General features: G+C 49.2%; 1 protein-coding gene, 1 long non-coding RNA gene and 1 pseudogene across 2 annotated transcripts; 2 read left to right on the top strand and 1 right to left on the bottom strand.

Annotated features, from left to right (window-relative positions):
* Positions 1-1,441: 1,441 nt before the first annotated feature.
* Positions 1,442-2,772, top strand: LOC109394878 (proteasome subunit alpha type-1 pseudogene; annotated as a pseudogene).
* Positions 2,773-4,718: 1,946 nt separating this feature from the next.
* LOC109394864 (glutathione S-transferase theta-2B-like) lies at positions 4,719-8,485 on the bottom strand. The gene is given in 6 exon segments (XM_019665390.1): positions 4,719-5,090; positions 5,092-5,244; positions 5,560-5,733; positions 5,818-5,968; positions 7,364-7,451; positions 8,095-8,485. Coding segments are annotated over 6 exon segments (735 nt in total). The 5' UTR covers positions 8,207-8,485; the 3' UTR covers positions 4,719-5,033.
* On the top strand, positions 7,460-9,530 carry LOC109394865 (uncharacterized). The gene is made up of 3 exons (XR_002126536.1): positions 7,460-7,670; positions 8,516-8,832; positions 9,242-9,530. It is a non-coding gene; the product is annotated as an uncharacterized LOC109394865 (long non-coding RNA).
* Positions 9,531-9,896: the final 366 nt, after the last annotated feature.

The raw sequence follows: 9,896 nt of genomic DNA, 5'->3' as shown, positions 1-9,896 counted from the left end.
ACTCGGCGCTTCAGTATTTACTGGAGTCCTCCCGGTAACTCTCTCTCTCCTCTGTCTCTTTTCTTAATCCTAACGCCCCCCCTCAGGACTGTTCGAGATATCGGCTGGCTCCGATATCGGCTGAAGTACATCCCTTCCCCAAATTCATGTGTTGAAGCCCTAAACACCAGAACCTCAGGATGTGATTGATTTGAACATGGATTAAAGAGGTGTTTAAGTTAAAATGGGCCCATTAGTGTGGACCCTAATCAAATCGGACTGGTGTCCCTATAAGAAGAGATTAGGACACAGAGAGACACCAGAGGGTCCCACACACAGAGGAAACACCAAGTGAGAACTCAGTGAGAATGCAGCCATCTGCAAGCCGAGGAGAGAGGCCTTAGGGAAACCAACCCCGATGACACGTTGTTCATGAACTTCCAGGTTCCAGAACTGTGAGAACATACATTTCTGTTGTGTAAGCCCCCAGGTCTGTGGTATTTTGCGATGGCACCACAAGCTCACTAATACAAGTTCTCGATGAGTTCAACCTCCACAGACAGCAATATCTATCAAAAAGGGTATGTGATGTCCTTACTCAGCAATTCCAATGGAGGGGTGTCCCTTAGCTGCACTCAGCAGTGACTCACCGGGGCACTCACAGTAATAGTCACTGATTGCTGATCCAGTAGCAGGAACTAAGTGACCACATCATGCTCTGTGGGTGCTGTGGCTGCTGTGCACGGTAATAAAGGATGGCCATGCTCTCTGTGCCAGGCCCTCAGGGGACACGATGTGCTCATACCCACAAAGTGCTTAGAGTAGGACCTGGCCCATCAGAAGCATGCTATATGACTGTCAACATAAGAAACATCCAAACCTGTAGAGAATTTTTATGAGCTTATTTGACCCAAACTGACGACAACTGCCAGGAAGCAAAAGCTCAATGAATTGACAAAACGCTCCCGAGAAAAGTAGATTTACAGCTTATTTCATACATTGGAATCAAAGAAGGAGATGTGAGGAGGGTTACATGAAATCTATTGGTGATAGATTAAGTGGGTGGGAGTAAGCAAAGCGGGAAAATCTCTGGGATGGATACAAAGTAAAACCGAGAGACCCATACTCCTTTCACGTTGGTGGATACACGATAGTTAATGATTAACATTTACAGCACAGAGATGGTATTTGGGGATCAAGATAACAACGAGGGGTTCTGTGGTCTCCTGCTCTAGTGCAGTGGGTGTGCCCTGAGGGGTCTGGAAAAGTTTTATGACATTTCAAAGTTATGTTATCATGGATGCAAAAAGATAAACAGATAGGCTCACTTTAGGTAAAGATTGACCTTTGTCAAGGAAGCTGCAGTCCGAGGATATGGCTGTCCGCCATGACCCGCTTTTAGTTAGGAATCTTTATGTTCAGCTCATCCTATATGGTACTTTCAGTCTCTGAGTTTGTAAGGCCTGCCATGCAGTCCCCTGAGCTTGTCAGGTTTAGTATGTGGCCCCTTTTTTGTCCACATGACAGCTGCCCCCACTCTTCAAAACACAATGTTTTCTAATGAATGGCCTCATATCCAAATGCTTCCCCAAAACTAGTGTCTCATTGACACCAGCATTACCCCCTTCCGCCCCCACCCCCCGGATCATGTCAACATCTTGGCAGATCAATATTACACTGATGTTTTTCAATTCAAATACATTTTCAAATCTTTCAAAAGATACCAGATTTCACAAGATAATCGGAATGGTGGTGTGATGTACACAGCTTCACAGGAGGTCACAGCCAGGCCTGGGAACCCGATGAGAGGCCAGTATGACAATGACATCACTGGGTGGAACCCTCAGGGCAGGATTCATCAAACTGAATACGTAGTAGAAGCTGTCAAACAAGGTTCAGCCACAGGTGGTCTGAAATCAAAACCCCATGATGTGTTGGTTACATTGAAAAGAGCCCAGTAGAAAAGAACTCTATGTGGACAACCATATTGAGATCTCAGTTGTGGGACTTATGCTGATGCTAGACTGCTGTGTGATTTTATGCATCTGGAGTGTTTGTCTGGATTTCAGATTTGTACTTGACAGACCTCTCCCTGTGTCTCATCTTATAGCTCTTATTAGACAGAGGACACAGACACCAATGCGACCATGTAGTTGGAGGCCACAGGGTGTCAGACTGCTTATTGCTTTCCCAGTGAAATGGACCCTCACATTTTCCAAAGTTGTGCATCTGCTTACTATTTTGACTTCAGCGCTATGTCCATTGGAACCGGTTCTCAGTCAGCTTGTACTTTGGGAAAGACAGGATGTCTGAGTTTACGGAGTACGTTTTGAATGAATTGGTTAAGCACGGTGTGCATGCCTTACAAGAGATACCTCCTGCAGAACAGAGCCTAAGCACATGGAATTTTTCATTGGACTTGTTGGTAAAGACTTGGAGTTTTTCATGAATGATGATGCTGAGTCTCCATTCCTGGAAGCTCTTGAAGAAACACCACAGAGAAAGGCATACCCAGCTTGCTCAACCTGCAGAAAAGGCTGACAAACCAATGGAACGTTAAGTGATAAACCAGTCTGCATGTGTATCACCAAATATGCAAGAATGCAGCAACACATACTGATGACAATTATCTACACTTTGAACCAAACGATGCAATGATGGGAGGGGATGTTTTAGGCATCAGGTCAAATGTGAGTGTTTTCCAAGCAACATCCCTGAAACCATAGAATGGGGTTCATTTTTCTTCAAGAGGGTTTATATAATCATTTTCTAGAAAGTATAGGTGTGATATTGTGATGTATAAGAAATAACCGGGGGTGCCAAAAAATGTACATATTTTAAGAGGTGTTATCTATGTATGTACATATTTTAAGAGGTGTTATCTATGTAGTATTACTTCTTGACATTAAATTGAATTAAGGTAGCAATGTGTAGTATGACGCTTGCTCAAAAGATGGCGTTAATCAAATGAGTGCTAGCAGCATTCACTGTACTACAATTTTAATACAGTTTTTTCTTTTCTTAAAGTGGGTATACATTTTTTTTGGCAACCTCTGTATATTTGGTCATTCAGATGATCAAAATTTACTTCTCACGTATAGTTGGTCTTCTACCACAGTTCCTGGCTCACAGCTCCAAAAACCCTTGTCATTTCCCAAGTGAGGAGAAGGAGAAGGGTGTCTTCTGTTACGTTAATGAAGTGACTTTTAGAAAGCACCTACTGCTGGAACTGCTTGCCAATCACTGGAGCCAACCAAGTGATTAGAGGGTTGGAAGTATCAGCCCCACCCCAACCTCCATGGAATGGGAGAAAGGCTGGAGGTTGAATCAGTCACCAATGGCCACTGATTTACTCAATCATGCCTATGCAATGAAGACTCCATAAAATCCAAAAGGACAGGTTCAGAGAGCTTCTGGGTTGTTGAACACGTGGGCATTTGGAGGGGGTGGCTTGACTAGAGAGGGCATCATACCTCTGCACCTACTTCCCACATACCTTGCCCTGTGCACCTCTTCCATCTGGCTGTTCCTGAGGTATAGCCTTTACAATAAACTGGTGATCTATGATGAGGCAAGAAAGGGCTAATAAAAGTGAGCCTGGAGGGGAACTGTCCAGGCCTGCATTCCCTCCCCAGGAACAGCCCAGGCTCATCCCAAGAAATAAATCAAAGATGTCCAAACACTCCTACAAAGAGGAGACAAGACCAACTGGTATTAACTGGTTCTGCACACCTGCACTAACTGTTAAACCTGTCTGATTCTTGAACTCCAGCCTCATTATAATACAATTAAAGTAAAATGAACATTAAGGCTTGCTCCCAGCCAACCCCTAAGGGTTTTTCTGTATGCATTCTGGGTAAGAGCATGTGCAGAAAGAAACTAGTGATATAACCAACCTATGACAATCAAATGACCTCAGTCTATACTTCACAACATCTGCTGTAAGGAAATTTACCTACCCTTTCCTATATGAGCAAACGCTAACCTGATGTTAAGTGCAGTTGTCTGCCCTGGCAACTTCTGTCCAGGCAACTTTCTTTTTGAATAAACTTTAACTTTTTGAGGCTGTGAATTCCTTCACCTCTGCAAACGACCAGAGGTTAATTCCAATGGCACAAAAATCTATGGAGTAAAATGCTTCTCTGAGTTCTGTGAGCTGCCCCAGTAAATTAATCAAACCCAAGGAGGGGGCTGTGGGAACCTCCAATTTATAGCCAGTCAGTCAGAGGTAAAAGTGAAAGCCTGGGCTTGCAACTGGAGTCTGAATGAGAGGGACAGTCTTGTAGGATGGAACCCTAAAACTGTGGATGTGATGCTGATCTCTGAGTAGATAGTGTCAGAATTGAGTTGATTCCCAAACACCAGCAGGGTGCAATTGTTTTGTGTTGTGTGGGAAACCTACCCCCCTTTCACACACACACACACACACACACACACACACACACTGGAATTGGTGCTCAGAACCAATTTAATAGGTACCTGTCTTAATATTTTCATAGGCAGACCACAGTGTCTTTGTGGTTTGAAAGGTAACTGTGAAACAAAATTCTATCACCTGCTGGTGAAATAAAATGATAATGGTTGTGATATTCCTGAGGCGCTGGGAGAACAGGCCAAGACACTGATATTATAGAACCTGGCAGCACAGGTTACTTTGATTAACTATGATGACGGTTACTGGGACATATTTTACTCCTTACTATAATACAACAATGTAATAAAACCAGTAATTCTTGGTTCCTTATCAAGCTGTTCAGAATCTTTATTATATTCAAAAGATCAATGACATTTGCTGATTTATAGTTGATTTGTTTTTATTCGTGTTATTTAATTTTAGGAGCTCATTATACATGATGGGTTTTAGTCTTCTATTGATCATCTCTGTTGCACCTGAGGAGAAGCACTGCCTAGGACACTGGGCGTCCGACCTGTGCAGAGCTCCTCCTGGAGTCAGAGACTGAGACCAATGGGAACAAATGAAAAGGGACAAGTAAGAAACACTAGGAATCTTTATTGCTCATCTTCTGATCCTCACGGGCCTCATCCCAGACCTCTCAGGGGATCCTGAAAAGACGATTCAGCATAATCAGATGGATTTCTGGGGAAGGCTCCCGGGAGTGTTTTGTTGGCCGCTTGTTCCACGACGTTCAAGATGGGTCCGTGCGCCTCCTGGCACAGATCAATGCCCAGGAAAGCCTCCACTCGCTCACGCCATGCGGCCAGTCGCGGCCGTTCCTCAAACAAGTGATAGCCAACAGCCACCAACTGCAGGGACAAGGATGGGAAAGTTGTGAGGATACAGAAGTCCCAATGTCAGGAGCAAGTGTCTGGTCCTTTCCCCAACCTCTATGTGAGGCCCAGGGCTCTGTGGCCAGCCTCAGGACCCAGGAGCACCAGGATGAACCCCCACCCAGGAGGCAAACAGGTCAGGGTTTCAGCACCAGGTCAGCCAGAAACAAGCTCTGTGATACTGGGCAAACTCCTAGCTTTCTCTAGGCCTCAGTGTTTCTGTCTGTCTAATGGAGGTGGCAGTAGGAGGGATGTTACCCACAAATGCTGCTGCACTGGCCAAGCCCTCACCTGCATCAGCTCCTCCAGTGCCATGAGGTCAGCCAGCGTCACCTGCTGGCTGGTGAGGAAGGCCTTGTGCCCCAGGAACTTGTCCTCCAGATACTGCAGAGCTTTGTCTACATTGGTCCTATTGCACTTCACCTTCTCCTCGGGCACCTGAACCCCAATAAGCGGTGCCAGCACCTGACAGGGGCAAAGGGTAGGCTCAGTCTGAGGCCCCTGCCTCCTCCCACGTCCCTCACAGTCAACCCAGATGGCTCTCCTCACCTGGGCCCACAGGGACACACCAAAGGTGCCATAGATGCAGTCAGCATGCCAGCCCAGGTACTCGTGGATGCGCATGCGGGCTTGCAGGTCAGATGGGTACCAGTGGTCCGCCGTCTGGTACTTGCAGCTCAGGTAAATCAGGATAGCCACGCTAGGGACAGGGGCGAGAGCAGTGGCTGTCAGGACCCTGGCTCGTGGCCTTTATCCGCAAGTGTTCTCATCCCCCAGTGGGGCCCTGGGCTCTGCATTTGCTGGCCCAGCTTCCTGGGCGCTGCCTCCCCTCTTTGTCCTGACTGTGCCTTCCTGACTCTCCTTTCTTCTCTGTCTTGGGCACTGACTCTTGCCCAGACCTTCTGCTTTGCACTTTAAGAACCTCATCTCTGTGACACCCCAGCAGTTGCCCTATGAGGTACAGACTATTGTCATCCCTTTTGCACACGAGGAACCTAAAGCTCAGAATAGTAAGGTGACTTGTCCAAGGCTGTGCCGCTCAGAAAAGGCTCCCTGGACTTCCGGACTCCACATGGGGCTGGCACCCAGTGGGGGCCCAGTCAAGCCCATTGCATGTCCAAGTGCATGGGTCAGGGACCAGCAGAAGAAGCATGTTGTCAGATCTGCCGTGGGTGCCCTCTGACAGGTCCCCCAGCCGTCATTCCTGTAGCTCCTGACCTCCTGATCTCTTCCTGCCTGGTGCTTGCCCTCACCATGAACTGTGCCCTCAGGCCCTGGCAGACTCTGGGGAGTAGCCTGAGTAATCAGGAGAGGCCCTTTCAGCTTCCTTTTGTTGAGTGTAGGGAGCCAGAGGCTTGCAGTAAGGGTTAAGCCTGAGAGCTGGCAGGCTGACAGGCTCTCAGGCCCAGGTAAGCAGTGGGGGAAGGTTGGCCACTGAGGAGAAAACAGCCAACGGGCCTTGAAAGCGAATGAGTGGAATGCCATCCTGTTAACAGTTTCTGCTTGCTGTGTTTTGCTTTAACCCTGGGAAGATTGCTTCCCCACACCTTATGGAAAGTCCTTGGGGAGGTGTTCCCTGGGAGGAGGGGGCTACTCCCTCAAGCTCCCCAAATCCCCCTACCTAAGGAAAGTTACGTCTGCTATAAAAGCTGTGTGTAAACAATAAACGGGGCCACTCTCTGCTATCAGCATCGGGTGGACCTCCTGTTCCCAGCTTTCGTCTCTAGTCTCTCTCTTTTCCAGTCTCCCACCCAATCCTCGCAGGTACCCTCTCGGTAGGCACCTGGCTGACGAGTCAGGAGTGCTCGTTTGATGTGCAGGTCACATCAGTTGAGCCTCCTTTCTGTCCAACAGAGGACAAATATCCCCTGTCCTCTCTTCTAGTGCCCTTGAGTCTGGGGGTGGAGAGGCCCTGGGGCCCAGAAGCAGAGGCTGAAGACAAGAAAGGTGCAGAGATGTGCTATGTCAAACCCTGGTCATTCAGGCTGCCTGCTCTCACCACACCCTTCACCTTAGCCCTCAGTGCCGGGAGGGTCTGGGAGGGCCCACAGTGGGGGAGCCTGAGGCTGTGAGAGGTGGGAGGGAAGGAGAACACCTTTCACTCAAGACAAAGTCACCGTCCTTGAGGGTGGGCACCCTCTGCAGGCTGTTAACCGGGAAGAACTCCTTGCTCAAGTGCTGCCCTGAGGAAAAAGAGGTCAGAAAAGGCCTGCAGGGCAAGGCCCACACCTGCCCTCCCCTCCCTCTCCTTCCCCAACCAGAGGCCCTTGGCCAGGCTAGGCTGAGAAACAGCGGGGTCTGGGGGGAGTACTGGGTCCTCCGCACTCCCTGTGTGGGCCTCCTCACAGGGTACGGGCTGGCATCCCTGCCTTGCCACCTCCCAGGCCTGTGGAGGAGCTTTGGTGAGTGAAAAGAAGTTATTTAGCCAACACTGGGGTGGGCAAGGGGAGAGGAGGCAAAGAGGGGTGGCTGAGCTCTTCCCACCCCTTAAGTCTCACAACAGTGTGGTGCTCTCCCCAGGGTCTCTAGGGCTTTATGAATTTAAATACGTGCTTTCAGGGCAGGAACTCTGAAAATCCAGTTTTCTCCCCACCCCACAGAGTAGAAGGTAACATTATCCTCATTTGAAGAGGGGAAAGCTAAGGTTCAGAGGGCGCCTGTGACCTGTCCAAGGCCACACAGCTGAGGGCATTCTCCAGTGGGAGCCGATATGGCCATGCGGGAGCTATGCAGGCCAGGGCATTGTGGGGAAGCTCAGGGAGTTGCCAGGAAAGGAGCCTGTGAGCGCGAGGGCCTGTGGACACCTGGAGAGCCCGCCAAGCCCACCTTTGAGCAGCTCCACGGTGCGCAGCTCGAAGGGAATGCCATTCTTCTTGGCGAAGATGTAGACTGCGCGGGATGGCTGGGAAATCAGGTCCAAGAAGAGTTCCAGTCCCATGGCGGGGTCGGCAATGACAACAGGCCCAGGCAGTAGCAGTGGCAGGAGTAGGGTGGCCTCTAGAAATAGGGGCTTGGGCCCCACCCCTCTGGGTCCCTAACCAGTGAGGGATACATCCCTCCGGACTAATGCCAAACTTGATCCTGTCACCACCTGCCCCTGTCTAACTTGTACCAACATGGTCCTCTGTGAAAAGACTGCTCAGACCTGGACCGGTGCCAGGTCTCAGGCCACGTGTGGGAGAGTTTAGAGCGAGTTGCGAATGCTGCGGCCGAGGTGAGTTGCTGTCCTACCTGCATCTCTCACCAGATCCACGTGAACAGCGGGGACGTACTCCGGAGAGGAGGAGGCCCATGCATTCCTCAGTGAAGACAAGCTGCCATGATCGGGGGTCAGGAAAATATTGTCCAGGCCAGAACCTCCTTTCTTCTCCTTTCCTTCATCTCACTCTCCCCAGGCCATCTTCCCAGGGGCCACAGTGATGATGCAGGGCTGGGCGCTCCGCAATAGCTGAATCTGTCAGAATAGCCCATTCCTCTGGCAGGTGACAGGAAGCTGACAAATCAGAATGCTTTCCTAGGATTTCTGAAATTGGAATCCAGCAGACAAAGGGTCTGTTGGGGGAGGTAAGTGCGGGCAACGAGAACTGGGGCCACCGCTGGTCACACTTCCTGAGTACATTAAGCAGGCTGTCCTGAGAGAAGCCTACTCACAGAAAAGGAGAGTTGGGGAGAGAAGCGGCTTCTACTCCCAGTTCCCCCTGGGGGCCAGATACCCCTCTCCCCATCCCCACAACTGGATGAGTTTTGGGGTGAAATTCCCCTGAGGCACTCACAGGTAACCTAGGAAATTGACCACCCCCTCCAGGGTACAACCGTGAGGTGCTTCAGTGGTTAAACAAGTTAACAAGTGACTAGGAGCTGACACCTGCAGCTGGAGAAAAACAAGAACCAGTTTCATCCAGCTAGGCTGATCCCTGTGACTGGAACCTGACCTATAGTTAATTTTAAAGTCGTTATGTCATTTGCATTGCAGTTTCTACAACTCCCATCATGCATCTGATGCCATGACAGTTCTGGAGGAACTAAATAAGAAGAAAAATCAGGAAATGGAGAGTCCCACTCAGGGGGAGGAGATGAGTGAACCACATCAATGGGGCTTCACCAATTCCCACCTTGGGAGGGATAGAAACCCCTGATCATGACTTCCTTGGCACAACTCCTTCTCTGGGTTCACTAGCACTATCTTCTCAAGCGTGTACTTTCGTTCCAATAAATTCCCTGTGCTTTCCTGCATCAGTCTTGCCCTTGAATTCTTTCTTGCACAGGGACAAGAACCCAGTCACTGCTTGCCGGGTCCGAGTGTTTCAAGCAGGGACTGTTTCGTTGGTGAGGTACCCAAACGGAAAAAAAGCCTTTCAGAGTCTTTGCCATTAATGCAGCAACACTTCTCTTCAGCAGAGGCAGAACAGTAGCAGAACTCAGTTAAACAGCAGCAGCAGCAAAGGCAGAACTCAGAACCCCATTAAGCAGAGCTGGATTATTTTGTTTTTTTTGTTTTTTGTAACACAGTAACAATAGTGTCATGCTGCCAGCACACATGTGCACTAAGAGCAACTTACATAAACAAGTTGTTTTCCTTGCAGTCCCACTTGGGCCTAGGGGAGTCAGGGCTGCAGGTCTCCAAAGCC

This window comes from Hipposideros armiger, unplaced genomic scaffold, assembly GCF_001890085.2.
Source record: "Hipposideros armiger isolate ML-2016 unplaced genomic scaffold, ASM189008v1 scaffold_443, whole genome shotgun sequence".
NCBI classification, from domain to species: Eukaryota; Metazoa; Chordata; class Mammalia; order Chiroptera; family Hipposideridae; genus Hipposideros; species Hipposideros armiger.
This window is presented reverse-complemented; position numbering and strand designations above follow the sequence as displayed.